This window comes from Grammomys surdaster, unplaced genomic scaffold, assembly GCF_004785775.1.
Source record: "Grammomys surdaster isolate TR1022 unplaced genomic scaffold, NIH_TR_1.0 126595, whole genome shotgun sequence".
NCBI lineage: Eukaryota > Metazoa > Chordata > Mammalia > Rodentia > Muridae > Grammomys > Grammomys surdaster.
Window position 1 is genome coordinate 16,463 of NW_021621384.1, and position 19,828 is coordinate 36,290.

The following is a 19,828-nucleotide window of genomic DNA, read 5'->3' on the forward strand; positions in this document are numbered from 1 at the left end:
ACTTCCCTTTGAAACTTCACAACTCACGACATATTGTCTGTACTTCTCCCAACTCCCTTATTTAACAAGTTCAGAACAACAGCTCACTAAGCTCTGAACACTTAGTGGCTGCTCTGACTCAAGGCTCCCAAATCCTCCACAATCCTCCAATAGCATAGTCAAAAGTTGAAAAACACCACATGGTCAGGTCCATCATAGCAAGCAAGACATCACTCCAAGGACCAATTTTTGTTCTAATTTACTTTCTTGTTGTCATGATAAACACCATAATCAAAAGAAACTTAGGGAAGTAAAGCTTAAGCTTCCATAGTCCATAACTGAGGGAAGGAACTCAAAAGGAATCTAGAAGCAAGAACTTGAAGCACAGACCATGGAGAAATGCTACTTATTGGCTTGCCCCCCTTCTGGTACATGCTGACACGGCTTTCTTATGAAGCATAGGCTCACCTATGTAAAGGAGCTGCCACCAACTATAGGATAGGAGGTCACATACCAATTACCAATCAAGATGATTCCTCACAGACATGGAAACAGGCCAATTCCTTAATTGAGACTCTATTAGATAACCCCAGGTTATGTCAAGCTGACAGATGAAAACATTGAAGACACTTGATGAGCTATAAAGAAAATGGGTTGTGAGGAAGTTCTAAGAAGACGACACAGTGGGGAAATTTGTGTGGCACAAGCATGAGGACCATGAGCCCAGAGACCCAGCACTCACCCAGGAACAATTGTTTATTAAATCTTATCAGAAAGCTGAGGCCAAAATTGGGTACAAGGAATTAATTATCACCTGGATCATCAGCCCAGCTTCAGCAACAGAGTCATACCAACCATTGCTAGGCGACCTGCCACTGTTCTTGTTTCCTGACCTTGAACACATCCCTTGATCAATATTCAAAAGTGTGCTTTTCTGAACTTCAATTTGCTTTCTAAGATTTTCAACATCACAGCCATTTACAAAATCATTTTAACTAACTTTACAAGCAATCTACTTCTCCAAGTTCTTCCTAAGACTGATGGTCATTTCTAACAATCTACATTGCTAAGTTCTTTCCAACAGTGATGCCCCCTTAGATTTTTCTTACAACTCATAGATTATGAGGGATGCAGTGTGAGGGCAGCAAACAGAGCAAAACTCTATGACAGCATAAAGTCCTCAGGACCCGTAGTCCTCTCTGAGGCACACCCATGTGATTGTGCTAACTGAGGGACTGAGTTCAATGAATTCTAAAGCTGTTTGGCTGATCCTCTTGCACTACCCCAGCATCTATCAAACACTGCTTCCCTGTTGTGGCTTCTATATAGATCAATCTTCTTTTCCCAGACCCTTCCTGTTGACCTTGACAATGAATGGTTGTCTATATGAACTTGACTGAAGCTCTAGTCTTTAGACAGGAGGACCATATAAGGACTGCCAAGGTACTATTCAATATACCTCCTAAATTCAATGGTGGGCATGCAGGCTTTTTAAATATTAGCAGTCTGCACAGTTAATAAATATTCTTCAATAGGATGGTTAATTATTTCTTTAGCTGTGAGACAGGATCTGGTCTGAACTTCTTGATTCTTGTACCTCAGTAATCTAAATGCCTAAACTACAGGTGTATACCACCATGCCCAGCTAAACTAAGGTGTTTTAGGAAATCAGGTATTCAGAACTGTCAGTAGCCTTCAGCTGCATCCTTTACTCCAGGACAACAGGAGAGAACGGGACTATCCATTTCCAGAAGATAAGCAGGCGTTTGGACTGAGGGTGTCTTTCCTTCACATCATTAATCACTTTCATGTCCTCTTCATCCAGGAGCCAACTGAGCATATGCAGCCTGGTGAGGTTGGGCAGTCGGGACACACACTGACCCAGAGCCTTGACAGTGGTGGCCTGAACTTGAATGCATTCTGGGATATGCCTGCAGATGTTCATCTCTTTCAAGTTTGGCAGGTTGTTCAGGGTTAGAAAGAAATTTCTGTATCCTTCCTCGGTAATCTTGTGATTCATGGAAAGGTCTAAGTTCTCGAGTTTCTGGAAACCTCCTCTGGCTGCCACCCTGGCTAGAAAACAAAACACTTATGAAAACAGAATCTTGAGGACAACAATAATGCTCACAAGTTATTGGAACTACTCCCAAACCCCAACAATGAAAGTGGGACGTGCACTACACGATGTTTTAGAGATCAAACTTTGAAAGCACCAAAGAGCTGCCTGGTTGCTAGGAAACCACCCAGCCAAACAGAAAAGGGGAAGCAGACACCAAGAAGTCAAACACAGAGAACTTCAGCTGTCTGGGCAATGTGGACTTCTCTTCTGTCTCACAGGAGGACAAAGGTCAAGGCAGAGCCCAGAAATGAACCAGGGTACAGTACAGGAGACTGAGAAATTGTGTCAACAGTGTCTCCCTTTATGCAGAGAAGGGAAGGTGACAGTCCTAAAAGCTTGTCCTCTCACTGGCTACTACAGAGGGAATCCTAGGTTACTGAGAGCAGGGCTCTGAAGGAAATGGAGCCAGACTCATAGTGACTTTGGAGGTGAAGTTCTAGTACAGCTTTTGTTTCATTTTTCACAGTCTAACCACTTTTCCCTACTATGGGGAAGGTTAGGGTAGATCTCACCCAGAATCATGATGTAGCTTGAGTGTAGAGACAGAGGCCCTGAGAAAGTGTTTCTCTTGTGTCCTAAATTGGGATCTTCTGTGATAGGGGGTATTTCTCACTTGTTGAATGAATATTCTTCTGGAAGGACCAGAGTACAGCTCAGCCCTCCCCACCCATGGCCTGCAGTCCCCTGGTTCTCTTGATTCTCCACATCACATTACATCGTTACCTGATGCTATGGTGTGTGTAAGTGTAGTTACCTGAAAAATTGAAACATTGGCCAAGAGCAAGCTGTCAGCTGTCCATAGAAAGATGGACAGTTACCACTGCAGGGACACAGCAGGTGAGGGCACCGACTGTACAAGCCTGAGAACCTGAGTTTGATCCACAGAAAATCTACTTGTAGAAGAGAACTAACAGCACTGTACTCTGACAGCTGTATTCTTGCCACATCATTCTCTCTCTCTCTCTCTCTCTCTCTCTCTCTCTCTCTCTCTTTCTCTCTCTCTTTCTCTCTCTCTCTTTGTCTCTCTCTGTGTCTCTGTCTCTCTCTCTGCATCTCTGTCTCTCTGTCTCTCTCTGTCTCTCTCTGTCTCTCTCTGTCTCAGTCTCTGTCTCTGTCTTTGTGTCTCTTTCCCTCTGTCTCTCTCTTATTGTTAGTTTGGACAGTGGTCTCATGCAGCCCAGGCTGACCTTGACCTTGATTTGAAGCTGAGGATCACCTTGAACCGTGGATCTTTTTGCTCAGCCTCCTCAGTGCTTGGAATCCAGATATAATCACCTCGACACCAGCTAACTTCTTTTGTCTTGCTTTGAGAGAGGGTCTCACTGTGCTGCCCTGGACAGCCTGGAACTGGCTGTATAGATCAGGCTGCTCTGGAACTCACAGAGATCTGCCTTCCTCTGTTTCTCCAGCACTGAGAGTGAACTTATTCACTATCATTTCCAGCCTAGGTTGGATTTTTAAAACCTAACAATCTAAGTGCACAGGAGACAGACCTTAAATGGTGGGTATAGGAAGACTAAAAGTAAAACACAGAAAAAGGACATGAAAGAGATACTGGGCACCTATATTAATACACAAGAAGTGAACATAGGCAGGAAGTGCCACCACAGGTAAAGAACACTCATCTACCAGAAATGAGTACTGCTGAGTACACCTCCAATCCCACAGCTGGAAATGTAAACATCCCGTCTGGGGTTGATTATAGTGTAAAGAATGGAGTCTATCTCAGGTGGAGACATGCCCTGAGCTCCTCCTTTGAGGGTTAACCATGTGGGGCAGGTCAGAGACCTGGCCAAAAGACCGTCCTTAGGAAGATGAGTTAAGCCAAAGATAATGTGGTTTTCTTCTCAGAATTCCTGACTTCTAGTGTGGTGTCCATGAGCCAAGCCTCCATGAGGTTAGATGGCCCTGTGTGGCTTTCTGAGGCCCATCTCAGAAAGGTGTGAGCACTTCCTTTTCCCCTCTTCTGTCTTTGTATTTGAGATGCTGGTCAATCTGGAAGATATTCCTCAACTTCTCACTAAAGCTTCAGGTTGTCTTACCCATGAGACTCACCAGAGTGTCTCAACTATAAGGGATTGACAATATCTCCTAGAGAAAATATGGGAAGCAACCCCTGATGAGGCTGAAAGCTGGCACCACAACATGGAGAGGTTTGTTCTTCTGTCTCATGGTTTGTGCTCCAAGTCTCCTGTAACCCAGTCTGGCCTTGAACTTGCTATCTAGCCAAGGAATTTTGGAACCTCCCAAGTGTTGAATTATAGGCACGAGCCACGTCTAAACAAAAATAGGGGTTTTAATCAATCTGTGTGAGGTTACTCAAAATTCCACCCCTAGAGATACCTAGACAAATGCATTCTATGAGAATGCTCTCAGAAGCTTGTCATAGTGACCGACTACTAGAGACAGCTCAAGTGCCCATGTAGATTAATCCTGGTCTTACTGGGAAGGCCAACAGTGTCTTTTTTAAAAAAAAATCAGATTGTGTGTGTGTGTGTGTGTGTGTGTGTGTGTGTGTGTGTGAAAGAGAGAGACACACACAGAGAGAGACACAGACAGAGATAGACAGAGATAGAGAGAGATAGAAGGAGAAAGAGAGAGAGAGAGAAGTATCCAATCTTTGGTTTTGTTTTCCCAGGGCTGAGATTGAATTCAGGGCCTCACACATACAGTAGAGCAGTGTTCTACCCCTGCACCACAGCCCAGTAACTTCTTCGGGGGGAATGGACCCCGAGAGCAGAAAAGATCAATAAAAGAATGATGCCCAGCAGTAAGGCCAGTGCTCTATGGTCATATGTACTCTCTGCACAGAAGACACAATCACAACGCTCTATGGTCACGTGTTATTCTGCACATGAGGCACAAACACAATGTTCTATGATCATATGTATCACTGTGCACATAAAGCACAAACACAGTGCTCTGTGGTCACATGTTCTACTCAGCGTGTAAGGCACAAACACAATCTTGGGTGAAAAGAGACAAATCAGGCCTATCATATAAGATTCCCTCACATGAAATGTCTAGTGGCAAAGGCAGCTCTGGTGAGAGAGAGCAGTGCTGTGGTCGTCTGTGAGGGTGTTCAGGGCACTGCTGGAGAATGGACAAAACTCGGGATTGGGGCACTGGGGAAGCTCTGTGCCCTAACCTGGTTGACTGCTACACTGACTTGGATAACAGAGGTTGCAGGAACATGAGCAGAAGTGGATGCAGCGCTACATTTCACCACAGTACACCTCCCTTGTCAGTATTCAGTTGAGTAAGAGTGTATCTGGACAGGGTTCTGAAACATCAAGTGTGAAGACACAGAAGTTACTGGGCTATTCAGTACTGGGTTCAGGGGTAGAACACTGCTCTACTGTATGTGTGAGGCCATGAATTCAATCTCAGCCCTGGGAAAACAAAACCAAAGATTGGATACTTCTACATATCTTTCTCTATCTCTCTCTGTCTGTCTCTGTCTATCTCTCTGTGTGTCTCTCTCTCTTTCACACACACACACACAACCTGATTTTTTTTTTTAAAAAGACACTGTTGTCCTTCCCAGTGAGACCAGGATTAATCTACATCTGCAGAAGAACAGGAGAGGAAGCAGGTGATGATGAAATTGAGGAAGCCTTTGGAAGCCTTTCCAGGCTCTAGAAGCTTGCAGCAGGCAGCTCCAATGACGCCACTGCTTCCACACAAGGGAGCCCTATTCTCTGAGGGAAACTCACCAATTTCAATCACACTGTCATCATCCAAGACGTAGTGAAAGGCGAGAACTCGGAGACCTGGAAGCTGCAGGCACTGCTGGACAATAAGTTTGGCCACTTGGTGAATCCCGTCCCCAGTGGGAAGGAGCAGTTCCTCCAGGTTCCTGAGAGAACCTAGAGCCTGGGCTGTGAGAGACACAAGAGAACCATCCTCGGGAGATGTTCCATCACAAAAGCCAATGACTTACACAGTCTGTATTCCCCACCTAGCACAGACCCTCCTCATCACTGTCCTCTCCAAGGGCAGGAGAAGGAGTCAGCACACAGCTGTTCCCTGCAGCTTTCTGCTGCTGCTTCCTCCATCCTCCCTCAACCTGTCTCTTCACTCCAAGCCACCTCTCCATCTCCATTTTGCCTTGTACACTGAGGCCTCCATGACAGTTCATTCTCCTAACTGCCCAATGCTTTCAGCCCTATCCCTTGCCATCCCATCCTCAACTACCACCCCAATGATCCAATCTGAGGAGAGCCACCCTCCTTGTAACGCATGGTCCACTACTCTGACAGCTTTCCACCATCTATCCTTAGCGTGACACTTTTTAGATCATGTGATCACAGTCTCTAGTTTGGTGGCTTTGCAGAAAGTGTCTTCAAGACTTTGTAAAATTAAAACAATGTTCTAGACTTATCTTTGACTTCCCCATTTCCAGAAAAGATAGTATTTAGAACTAAAATTCTGGGATTTGTGAGTTGTCTCAGTGATACAATGCTTGCATAACATTCTGGACACCATCACACCACAGAGAGAGAGAGAGAGAAAGAGAGAGAGAGACAGAGAGACAGAGAGACAGAGACAGAGAGAGAGAAAGACAGAGAGAGACAGAGACAGAAACAGAGACAGAATCTTGTTTTTTGCCTTCTCACTCATCTGAAAGGAAAGAAAACCCGGTGCTGACAGCTCTACTGTGTCAATCATGAGCACTCAGCTCTGGATCTTGTTCTTGCCACATTGGTTCAAACCAGCAAATCAGATATAAAATCAACCTCAGTATGAACAGTCGACAGTGGTTATATTAGTATGCACAAGGGGGTCATTAAATTGAGTTAACTGGTTGGCCTGTTTGTCTTGGCAGTTTTGAGATAGTCTCAGCCCATAGTCAGAATGACTAGGAGTCCATCCTCCAGCCTCATCCTCCCACGATCATAGGCATGTGTTGTCAATCTCAGCCTTTAGGTCATCTTTCATGAAAAAGCTACTTCTCACTCAAAGAAATCACACCAGTTGTACGTATAGAAAACTGTTTCCAAACTTAATAAGCATGAACATCTGAGCAGTTGTGTTCATTATTACAAGCATGCTTTCCAGATGCTCAGGTGACTGCGCTAGGGAATGTGTGTCTGTGTGGCTAGAGATTTGCAGGACTATAAACATATTCAGAACTCTCTGTGTTTATGGGTCAGAGCAGGTGAGACAGCTCAGGGGTAAAGGCATCTGCAGCCATGCCTGAGGACCTGAGTTAGATTCCAGAAGTCCAAATAGAAAAAAGAGATCTGATTCCCACCTGTTGTCCTCTGACTGCCACACACATGCCACAGCACCACTACACACAAAGACACACAATAGATGCAAAAATAAACACTATGAGGCCACATCAATAAGGTCCTGCTGCTTGAGCACACTGACTTATCTATCCACTTTCCCCACAAACAAAACAAAACACACACACACACACACACACACACACACACACACACACACACACACATACAAGTCGTAGTATAAAGACAAGAGAAAGAAACAAGGAGAAAGTCCAGATCTCCTTATGCACCGTGCACTCTGAGAAGAACTGTGGAGATGCCACTCTGCACCCTATACCGCTGTTGTCTCCTCACTGTTTTTAACTTGATAGTGCTTCCCAGGAAACTCATTATTTTTCCAATCGTTTCTTCCCTTCTTTCTTTTCTTCTTTCTTTCTCTCCTTTTTATTTCCATGTGATTAGGTCTTTGGAGACAGGGTTTCCTAGTTAACCCAAGGTTTCCTGGAACTTAATCTGTACACTAGACTGGCCTGAAACTCAGAGATGCTATTACCTCTTCCTACGGAGAGCTGGGATTAAAGGTGTGAAGTATCACAGTGGGCTTCATAATCATTTCTTGAGTCAAAAATATTTAAACATTTTATACTTATTAATTTGATCAACTGAATTATGTTTTTTAACCTTAAATAGAAGTTCTAGCCGGGGAGGTGTGTGTGTGGGGGGGGGCACACACCTTTAATCCCAGCACTTGGGAGGCAGAGGCAGGTGGATTTCTGAGTTTGAGAGTTCGAGGCTAGTCTGGTCTACAGAGTGAGTTCCAGGACAGCCAGGGCTACACAGAGAAACCCTGTCTCGAAAAACCAAAACACACACAAAAATTCATATATATATATATACACAAATATGTATAAGTGTCTATGTACATACATGTATATGTATTCCAGAAGCCTGTGAAACAAAAAGTGTGTATCATTTTGGATTGGATGTGGAACACTAAAGTTACACAGTGTCATCATGACCAAATTCTACTCTAAGAAGTCAGTGAGTCTGAGAATATTGTACTTAGTAAGATTAAACATGAGGATGTGTAGGAACAGCAGTAATGACATTAATTAGGGAGGGAGGTTTCGGGGATGTGAGACTAAGTATCACTATGGTGTCCTCCAAAGGACCAGTATGGCTGGTGCATGACCCTCTGAAGGGCACATTCCATCAACCATGGGCTCCATTTTTAAACATTGTGTCTGTACCAAACATGTCCTGATACTTCCTCCTCTTTGTTATTCTCAGAAAAACATAGTATAGCACCTGTTTACATAGCATTTACATTAAATTAGGCATTATAGGCAATGGGAAGATGGGTTAAAGTGTATGGAGGATGTGTGGAGTCAGGGGCAAACTTTACTGTACCATTTTATATCATAAAAGATCTTCTAGTAGTTACAGCAGCAGCAGGCCCTTGAACCAACTGTGATAGATGTCAAAGGATAACTGTACACAGCCTGCTTTGTTGTAGGTTCACAGGAGGAGGCTGGAGGAGGAGGAGGAAGAAAAAACATTAAATTAAGAAACATTGTTTTATACACTTACCAAACTTTTCTGATGTTTCCTTATCTGGGAATTGTTGGTCTGTAAGATTCAATATCTTCAGAGAAACAAAATTTGTCAAAATGTTGACTAAAAAAGAAATAATAGCATTGAGTTAGTTGAGATACATTCCTATGACACAGTGAATTTCAAAAATGGCAAAATATGATATAATATTCAGACAGAATCACTATGACTAAGTAGAGGATACAACTCTGCAAGTGAAACATTTAAACTGTAATTTATGTGTAAACTGTAGTTTATTAACTGTAGTTCATTCATTCTTTGAGAACCTTGCTAAGTATCAGGTGTCCACACAGTTCCCATAACATCAGTGGCATTTAATTCTCAAGTATTTAATGACTCTATGCATAAGAGCATTTACAGTCAAAGCTGTACAGTTCTTACCAAAGGGCATGGCTTCAAAGCATCGTCCAGAAAACTCAATCTCTCTGAGTTTCTTGCAGAAAACAAGCACAGCCATGAGATACTCACAATTCAAAAGGAAATCACATTTTAGATGGAAAACAAGGAGGTTTGGAGAGTTCTGAATCAATTTAACTGGAAAAGATGAAGGATGTTCAGAAATTAGAGAAGGTCACAAATCCCTGTCAAAGTTGAACCCTCAATCCATCAGCTGCAGCCATACTGATAAAACAGCCAGTGATTTGGTATCTAAATGTCAGACTAAAAAAAAAAAAAAAAAAGTCAGACTACATTGGGCTTGTGCCAGGCTTCTGCAACTGACTGGTGAGCAGACAAGCAGACAACCAGGGACAAATTCCTGCCTCTCTCTAAATCAGATTTCTGTTCCTGTATTTCACCTTCAGTGTCAGCACTGTAATGTCTCTGCACACACTGTGTAAGTGTCCTAAAATCACTGAATGAAAACCCCAGACTCAGATAGTATGCAAAATCAAAGAGCATTTATTCTGCAGAAACAACTAGCATGTTTTAAGAATGTCAATACAGACAAAGGCAAATCAGCCCCTTTAGAACAGAACTGCTTAATTGCTTCTGAGATAACAACAGACTTCTAAAACCTAGAGCATATTACAAGGGGTTATAAAAACCATTAACTGAAGGGCATAGGAAGATATAGAGAAAAAATATTGACTTGGTTTATCTATATCAAACTTCAAGAACAGCTTGGTTATGGGTTTTAGCTTTCCATGAACCTATAAGCTAGTAACAAACGATGAATGTTTAGCCAGATAATTACTCCTAGTGGATACGCATGTAGACATTCTCTGTTATAAAACTCTTATTCAATTTATGGCCTGAATTTATGTGCAAACTCCCAGTGAACTTTTATACCATGTGATCATGCACTCTGGAAGTCTTACTCGTACTGAGAGAAGAAATAGGCCTCCCTCGCCCTTTTCTTTCTGAGTCTTTGAGCTGCTCAATTCCCAGCTGAGATAAAACAAAGGCTGCTTTACCTAGCCTCCTGCTGTTTTACTATGAGATGCTGAACAGGATACTTCAGCTTCTTGTCCCAGAGCAACCCAGACAAGTAGACCAACTGCAGAAGCAAAGTACCTTACTTTTATGGCCTAGTTTCTGAGTGGAGAAAAAATAGAATATAAAGGACTTTTCAACTAGACTGACACATTAAGAATTCTGGGCAGAGTAACATAAAAGGAAGGACAATTCTGAAGCACAACTTAAAAATGTTATTTTGCATATGTGCATGTGGTGGTGGCAGGGGCGTCATCCATGTCCTGCAGCACATATGTGGAAGTCAGGGAAAAATTGGGAGAACTTGCTATTTCCTTCCATCATATGGATCTGTGGCATTGGAACTATCAGGCTTGGCAAGTACCTTTACCTGCTGATCCATCTTACCTATCTATAAAATGTTTTTGTTTGCTTGCCTTTGTTTCTTTTCAGACAGAGTCTCATATTGTATCTCAGACTACCCTGGAAAGAATTATATTTTCAGAGCCAGGCTGGCTTTGATGTTGTGACAGTCCTCCTGCCTAAGCCTCCAAATTTGGGGATTATAGGCATGAGCCACCATGCCCCTCTCTTGTAACTTTTTGGCATGCAAATCTGACATACTGTTCCAGGTTTACATTTCTCCGGTGTTCGGTGTTTTTAAAATTAAGGAACTGATGGTGCTTTAGTCATTTTTCTAAATGACATGTTCTTTGGAGATAGCTGTACAGCTGTCTGTCAACCTGAGGCTGGGATGGAGAAAAAAAGGATAGAAAGGTCTACACTTCTTTCTTGGCTATTCACACCAACTCAAAAGCCATGGCTATTCACACCAACTCAAAAGCCATGGCTATTCACACCAACTCAAAAGCCATGGCTATTCACACCAACTCAAAAGCCATGGCTATTCACACCAACTCAAAAGCCATGGACTAGTTTTGTAAACTTTGTAAACCCTCAAGGCAGAAAAGTGGCCAGGCCACGCCTAAAAGAAAAGAAATGCACCAATACCTGAGCTTGGCCCAGTAGTGATCAGGCCACACAATCCCTCCAATCCCAGGCCTCCTTGAAAAGTTCAGTCTCCCCTACCACCAGAAAATGCTATATTTACTCTGTTCTGCCCAGTTCTCCAATGCTTCTCATCTGAGTAAAGCCAGCCACTCTCATGGGGTTTTCCCTCTCAATTTTTACCCTCTCTTGTGAGAGGTTTGTTGTGCACTGTGACTTTGTGGTATTTCTTGGCTCCAGATTGCCAGGATGCCTTTCAGAGCAGAGCTGTAACACTCTGGCCTGAGCAGCACTTTCTCTGGGGAAACCTCTTCCAAAGGAGCACAGCTGCAACACTTGCATTGGGAAAATTTCCAGGCTGCTGGAGCAGAACTTTTGTAGGGGAAGCTTTTCCCTTCAGAGCTGCCATACTTCCACTGCTCCCAGGCAGATTCCTTCTCCCTGAGCAGGCAGATCTGCACATGGGATTGAAACAGTAGAACAAAAAGAGAAGTCCTCACACTGCTATGAAGAGGAAGGGTTAGGAGTAGACAGCTCAGGCTGTGCAGTCAGATCTTCTGGTTCAACATTTTTGTAGCTGGATAGACCTGAGCAGTCGATGACCTCAGTTCCCCCAGTTGACAATCAGCAATAATCCTTACGCCTTCTCTCAGTGGGTATGAGGAGAGAGCTAGTATCTGTGATGTGCTCAGAACAATTCCTGGCACGTTAAAGACTCAGGTTAGAAATAAATCTCTGCCCTCTTAAAGATGAAGAGCACTGATCCCATCCCTTCCCATGGACACAGCTCATGCTGTCAGGTCCAGGGAAGTTTAACTAATGGTTCTAACAATTACTAACCAACTGTCCAACTAGCTTTTCCAACTAAGACATGAACTGGAGATCCAAGCACCATCCTTACCTAGTTTGGAGAGGTCAGACTCCGTGGAGGTTTGGATGGATAATTTCTCCATGTGATGGAGGTTTGGGAACTCTCCAGGAAGCACTGAGAGCACATCCTGTTTGCCATCTAGTCTCACACACAGTTCTTTCAGGCCCAGGAACTTGTCCAAGTTAGGAAGGAGATGATCTGGAAAGCAGCACACAGTTACCATCACCCAAGAGCCCCCAAGTGCAAGTTCTCAAGGTGCTGTGTTCTTTAGCCATAGTCATACTACCAAGATAAAACATCTCAGATATCCTAACATCTGTTTAGGAAGCACATCCATGAAGATACTGCCAACTGCAGCATCTGCAGATCAGAAGCTGTAGAGGAAGGACTATGCTGGTCTCTAGACTCACAAAAGTAAATAAGACATCTTCACAACCAACAGCATGGCAACAGAAAACAACTGTTTCTGCACATGCAAAAGGTTATATTTCAACTCCTACATTAGACTTATATAAAAATATAACTCAGAACCTCTCTTGCAAACCTGCACATCCCCTTCCAAGGTCTATCCAGATAAGTCTGCCATCCTCCCACCTACTCAACATATCTACAGTCCCCTAGATCTAACCTTGGTCCCATATCCAATTCCTGGGCCTGTCTAGCCTCCTCTGCCTGTGTCACTACCAAACTCTAGGTTTCTGCCATGACCCACAGAGCCTCCAACCTGCCCGTAACTTTCAGGACACTCCCACAGCACATCCAACAGCTGTATCTAGCTAGGTTCTACACATCCTTCTCCAGGGTCTAGCTGGGTGAGTTTGCCTAATGCTTTCCACCTCATACCTACTGAAACAATCTCCATATACCCCCAATTATAAGCTTATACCAGGATGTACACCTTGCACACCAGCACAGCCTCCTGTGTCCATCTGAGCCATAACCAACCTCTAGGCCTAATCCAACCCTCACAAGTGTAAGGCTGATGGACTGAAGAAGAAAATCCAGATTTTGAAAATAAATTCAATAAAAAGATAGAAACACTGAGGAGGACTCAAGTGCAATGTGTATGAGAATGAAAACTCAACAGGTCTACTAGAAAACTCAAAGGAGAGACCTACAAGTAAAACAACTCAAGCATTAGACAGAACACAGCCGGGCAGTGGCGGCACACACCTTTAATCTCAGTACTTGGGAGGCAGAGGCAGGCAGATTTCTGAGTTCAAGGCCAACCTGGTCTACAGAGTGAGTTCCAGGACAGCCAGGGCTACACAGAGAAACCCTGCCTTGAAAAAAAAAACAAAAAGAAAAGAAAAAGAAGAAGGAAGAGGAAGAGAAGAAGGAGCAGGAAGAGGAAGAAGAGGAGAAGGAGGAAGAAGAGGAGGAGCAGAAGGAGGAGGAAAAGGAGGAGGAGGAGGAGGAGACAGAACACAAGGATTTAAAATAAAGTAGAGGATCTAGATGAAAGAGACAAAGAAGTGGGGTTGGGTGGGGGACACAAAGGAAACTAGGAGACACTGATAAACAAAGAAACAGTCCTCCTCAAGGAAGAGTATACCAATTGGTTATCTAATTGTGGGTGAGCCTTGAAATCATACATACAAGTAGCAATATACAGACTGAACAGGCACTTAAGTAGTTAGGAATATATACACATATTTAGCATATATATATATATACACACATATATGTGTATGTATATATGCATGAATATTAGGAATATACATACATATATCAACAATTAATTTTTTAAAGATGCCACGAGTTTGAAAGAGAGCAAGGAGAGGTATGTGGAAAGGCTTGGATGGAAAAAAAGGAAAGGGGGAAATAATATAATTATATTCTTAACACATAAATTATTATTAAAAGGGACAGAATGATACAAACAGAACAAAGCATGATTGAACATATAGCAGGCTGAAATACCAAAGCTCTGCTACTAACAAATACAAAACTTGAAATCAAATATTTGCACTGGTATAAGATTTTAGACATAAACTGAATAAAAGACAGTAAAGTCTGGGAGCCGAAAACACAGCTCCACAACTAAGGGATCCTGGTGTTTGGCAGAGAACCCAATTAGGATCCCAGCACCCACACTAGGTACCTCACAACAACCTATAGGCACAGCTCCAAAACTATGACACTGTTCTCACACCTCTGAGGGCAACTACACACACACACACACACATGCATGCACACGCACACACACACACACATACACACACAGTAAAATAAATACTTTTTAAAACAAATCATTATAAACATGAAGTCTATCCTAGAAACTACCAAAGATAGCTTAGATGACAAAAAAAAACTATTTGCCTATATTAAGTATCTTCTCTGAAGAACTGAAATACACTATTCTTCAGCATCATCATACCCAAAGTACACCATTTACCAATAACAAGCAATTCAAACACCCTTATAAAGACACTGAAAGACGAACTACTGGTGGAAATGTCTTCCTAGTGCTGTCTGAGTTATTAGAAAGCTGATTCTATGATTCAGGGTCTTCTGCTTCCCTAACCACTTTCTAAACAATAAAAGTATTTAGATCCCTCCTATCAGGAAGTTTCATTAATCTAAGCTAAGAATGAGAAAACACAGTGTGAAGCAGAATGGTTATGTGAACACACTTGGAAATACCTGGTAACTGGTTTGTCCCTGAGACCTCAAGAGACTGCAGGGCAGGCAGGCTGAGAAGCAGCTCCTGTTCTGCTCTGCTGAGCTCCATCCTGGACATGGAGCACTTGGCGACAGAGGTCTTATTCAGCTCCAGAGCTGGGCGGATGCTTTCAAGAAAGCCACTGCTGTTGAATAAACGGAGCTCAATACTCTCTGAAGCTGAGAAGACTTCCATTAGGACCTGAAGCAGAGCTTGGTCTGCTGGACCCATGTTGGCCACTCCAACTTCCAGTCTAGGGATCTTGTACGGCTTGGGGGACAGTTTCCAATAGCCAGTACTAATATTTAGTGGGGTCTGGTGTTTCATATCCTTATAGTTCTTTATTATGTCTTCATTTTCAGCTAAATTTTTCCCAGATTCCTTCAATTGTTGAAAGGTAGATGCATAGTCCTGATCTATAGTTGGTGGCTGTAATGTTTCAAAACATTTTTCCATGACTGAGTAATCTAAAACAGTTGGAATTTTATTTCCACTTATGGACACCTTTAAACTTCTCAACAGTAACAGGCATTCTGGGTGGTCTAAAAAGTACTGTAAATTCAGGACTTCCAAAGCCAGTGTTCTCCCTCGAAGGAACTGCAAAATCAATGGAGAGCATGCAGCAACTGTGTTGCTTTTATAACCATAATATAGAGCAATGCTCAATAATTTTTCTGAAACTAATGAAGAGAAAGATTCAGGAGATACCTGCCACAGTTCCTTAATTGCCTGTGTTATCCGGGAAGTTTCTGGAGGGTTATTTACATATTCCTCAATTTCAGACATGGTATCCAGTAAGTCTTTCTTATCCAGCAAATGAAGCAAATGAGATATAACTGGTGGCCCTGCCTTTGATGAAGGATGTCTGGAGATATACTTCAAAAAATTGCTGTAGGTGGTCATAGCCTTCAAGGGTGAGTTAATTTGTCTCAAATGATAAAGTCCCAGGTTTTGGTCTTCCTGCCTATCTGAACCCAGAAGTTCAGTCAGCCTCATGGCAGCAAGAAACTCTTGGAACAGAGGACTTAAAAACCGGTAGACGGGTCTCAGTCTCTGGGCAGTGAATTTGCTCATCAAGCAGGTGGTGAGCTCCTGGTCTTCATCAACTCCTGCCTCTGCCAGGTCATCACTACTGAACTCAAAGCACGAAGAGAAAAGCCCTGTCAAGGCCAGCTGCCCACATGAGGACACAGTGGCCTGGAGAGTCTCAGCTGTCGCTTTGTTCTTTAAGGACAGGTATCGCATGTAGGACTTGAAAAGAGTCACATCCTGAAAGTCATCTTGGGCAGGTGGATTTTGAAGCCATTCAGTGCAGACTGCTGCCACAAAGAGGGGAGTCTTGTGGATTCCCTGTAAATCTTCATTCATTCCAAAATAAATGATAAACTCTTGCAGAGGTGTTATATTATGTGAGAAGAACTTCTTTAATATATAGACAGTGTTATATAAGGGAAACTCTTTAATCTCTAGACTTGTATCTAGGTATGGACGGATGTCCCTGACCCTGTTTGTATGCACAGCAATCAATAAGCAGGTCTGTGACAAGTAGTTCTTTGTAATCAGTGTGTCCAGGGCTTGGGGGAGTGAGGCCAGCCCACTGAAGTCATCCAACAGGAACAGCACCTGGTGTTGTAACTGCTGGATGCTGCTGCTCAGACACACTTCACTAATGCTTCCTCCTGCCTCTAGGAGTTGGCCACAGATGATGTTGGCCAGTCCCTGTTCTGGTCTGATGGAACTAAGGGAGAGGTAGAAGACCAGCTGGAACCTGTTCAACAGGGGACAGCATCCTGATGCCCAGAGAAAAGCTATTCTCTTCAGGAAGGTTGTCTTTCCACTGCCAGTTTCCCCTTCCACACACATGACAGAGCTGAGATTGGTGAAGACCTCAGGGATGGTCAGGGCCCCTTGCACTGGCCGGCTGATGTGCTTTGAAATGATGGACACATCGCAGCCGAGCAAGTGGTCAGTGCTGAGGCTGGAACACACCTCTGGCAGGTTCAAGTGGCGGAAAGTGGCTTTGGTGTAGGTGTCTCTCAGCTGCTCACTCAGACTCCTGGCCTCTTGAAACCACTGAGCTTCACTCTGACCCAAGTCTGTAGAGAGAAGGGAGGTACACTTCAGTTCACTCTGATGGCTTTGTTTGTCTGGTAAGGGTAGATTAGGACTCTCCTCCCCTTCACATGAAACCTCCATACACCCTGAGTTCCTCCCAGACCTTTACATAGCATTAGAATGATATCCAAGCCTCATCCTTGACCTGGGGGATTAGGCAGTATTCCTTTTTTGGGGGGGGGGGGAGTTGAGACAGGGTTTCTCTATGTAGTCCTAGCTGTCCTGGAACTCACTCTGTAGACCAGGATGGCCTCAAACTCAGAAATCCGCCTGCCTCTGCCTCCCAAGTGCTGGGATTAAAGGTGTGTGCTACTACTGCCCGGCTTCTTTTTTATTTTTAATTGGATATTTTATTTATTTACATTTCAGATGTCATTCCCTTTCTCCATTTCTCCATTTCCCCTCCCTAGAACTCCCTATCCCATCCCCCTCCTCCTTTTTGCTTTTATACCATTTGAATTACATGCATGTATTAAGGTCAGTTCTAGGTTGAGGGTCTAGCCATACAATAGATGCAAATAGTCAAGGAACAAACAAGACAATAAACACAAATAGTCAAAGAACAAGCAAGGCAATAAACAAAATTCCATGAACACTCCTGTGATCACTGTTTTTAAGGCCTTCTCAGGATGACCAAAGTATCTGAGCCAACTTCCCTGTCCTAGCCCAAAGTCATTTTCATGTCTAAAGCCTACTTCCTTGTTCTAGCCTAAGATTTAGATTCCTGCCTGAAATTAACTCTTTGTTCTAGTCTAATATCAGATTCCTGCCTGAAGCTTACTTCCTTGTCCTTGGCTAATGTCATATCCTGCCAAGCAACCCATTTTCTTGTCCTTGGTCCATGTCAGATTCTTGCCAAGCAGCCCCAAAGGCCCTCTGTCTCTCCCCATTTTTTATTTTATTAAAAAGACTGAGCCTGTCTTAGGTCATTCTGGCAAGAATGCCTTCCTTACCCATTGTGGAATATGCATTATCAAAAGCAATGCACTTCTGTTTTAGGTTGATAAAGATCTGCACAGAATCTTACCTGTCCTTGGCTTGCCAGCCTGTTAATTTAATAACTCTGTCTAGGGGTCCATTTTCAGATTCATGTCATGTACTTTGGATGCCAACATGTTGATGTTGTTAAAGACAAGCTTTAACACGATGAGCAGGAATAAAAGTATTCCGAAGACAAAAAAGAGCTAGCATGATCAAGCTATATATGCCATTGTTGAAGCTTGACCAAAATAGAAAAATTACCCATGGCAGTATTCTTAAGAATAATCTGGCCAGGCAGTGGTGGCACACGCCTTTTATCCCAGCACTTGGGAGGCAGAGGCAGGTGGATTTCTGAGTTCGAGGCCAGCCTGGTCTACCGAGTGAGTTCCAGGACAGCCAGGGCTACACAGAGAAACCCTGTCTCGAAAAAAAAAAAAGAATAATCTGTCACCCTGGTTTCCAATCTAAGCCCTCAGGAGACCAGCTTGCTGTGCTATGCTTTTAATGCTGACTGCCCTGAATCTGACACAAGGACTCTGTTATTAGTCCTGCATTCACTCACAGGAAGATATAGGGATGTTCACTCTCTCATGCATAGTTCCCTTCATCTCAGTGCTCTTCTCTCTAGAAGCTCCTGGACAATTATAAATACACTTTCCTTTCAAATTCTATATACAAATTCCCATAATCACATGCTGCTATCTAGTACTTACCAACCACCTTAGAGTGAACTGCTACTGGATCCTCATGGTTGCTTTCACTAGTGGTTTCCTTTAAAAAATAAATCCTTTATTACATCAATTTCACATGATACTGGAGCATTATATCATCATGAAGGACCCAATGTCTTCTAAACATAGCTGCATCTTTATGACAGGCATTCCATCAACTGAGCAATATCTCCAGCCCTTACAAGGTCATTTTTTAATTCACGAATATAAAGCACATATAAATATAAAGGTCATTGACTAGATAGTTAGCTAATATCCTAGAAAAATGTGCTTTCTGACTTTACAAGTTGGTATTTGGTTTTGCTCACAAAGCATATCCATGGGCCTAGAGTGCTTGCCTAGCATGCAAGCAGCCTTGGATTCACTAAAGAAGCCATTATCAGCTGGGCAGTTGCACACAACTGTGGAAGCAAACATTTTCAAGGCTAAGGCAGAAGATCACAAATTACAGGTCAGCCCTAGCTACACAGTGATTCAAGGTCAGCCTTGGCTACAAACTGAGAATCTGTAGCAAGCAAAAACCCAACCTAGTTAAATAATGCAAGCCTTTACAGTACAAAAGTTCAAGTAGGAAGTTAAGAGAACTGACCTCTGGAGAAGATGACAGATGGGATATATTTAGTCTACATGTTAGTCAAGTGTAAGCCTAAAACAATCTGATGGTAGACTTCTACAGGAGAAGGGGTCAGTATTCACTGTGAAGACCCCTCTATACTATCATATAGTAGTTGCTTACTAAATACTGGTAGAATTTATTTAATTATGATACATTTACAATCAAAAATTGTTGTTCACAGTAGTGTTCAACTACATGATCATGTGCTGCTAAGTCAGAAGAGGGCAGTGTTCATTACCGTGGCTTCTGAAAGTGCACAGTGACTCTGAAGGGCTGAACTCACTTGTGCAGAGGATTTCAGGGTTTGAAGAAATACACAGCTAAACAGAGAATGAAAAAGTCATTAAAAGCTCTATTCAAGTAAATACGCTGGGATTTTAATACACATATATGTACACTATGTACACATATATTCACAGAGAGACAGAGAAAGACAGAGAGAGAGAGAGAGAGAGAGAGAGAGAGAGAGAGAGAGAGAGAGA

General features: G+C 43.0%; 1 protein-coding gene across 1 annotated transcript; it reads right to left on the minus strand.

The window, feature by feature from the left end:
* Positions 1 to 221: 221 nt before the first annotated feature.
* On the minus strand, positions 222 to 19,677 carry LOC114615110 (baculoviral IAP repeat-containing protein 1a-like; the record flags this gene model as incomplete). Its single annotated transcript, XM_028760755.1, has 8 exons — positions 222 to 2,052; positions 5,815 to 5,979; positions 8,923 to 9,009; positions 9,328 to 9,480; positions 12,269 to 12,436; positions 14,885 to 16,999; positions 18,713 to 18,770; positions 19,585 to 19,677. Coding segments are annotated over 8 exons (3,204 nt in total), but the record flags the coding sequence as incomplete, so codon positions are not given.
* Between the last annotated feature and the right edge of the window lie 151 nt (positions 19,678 to 19,828).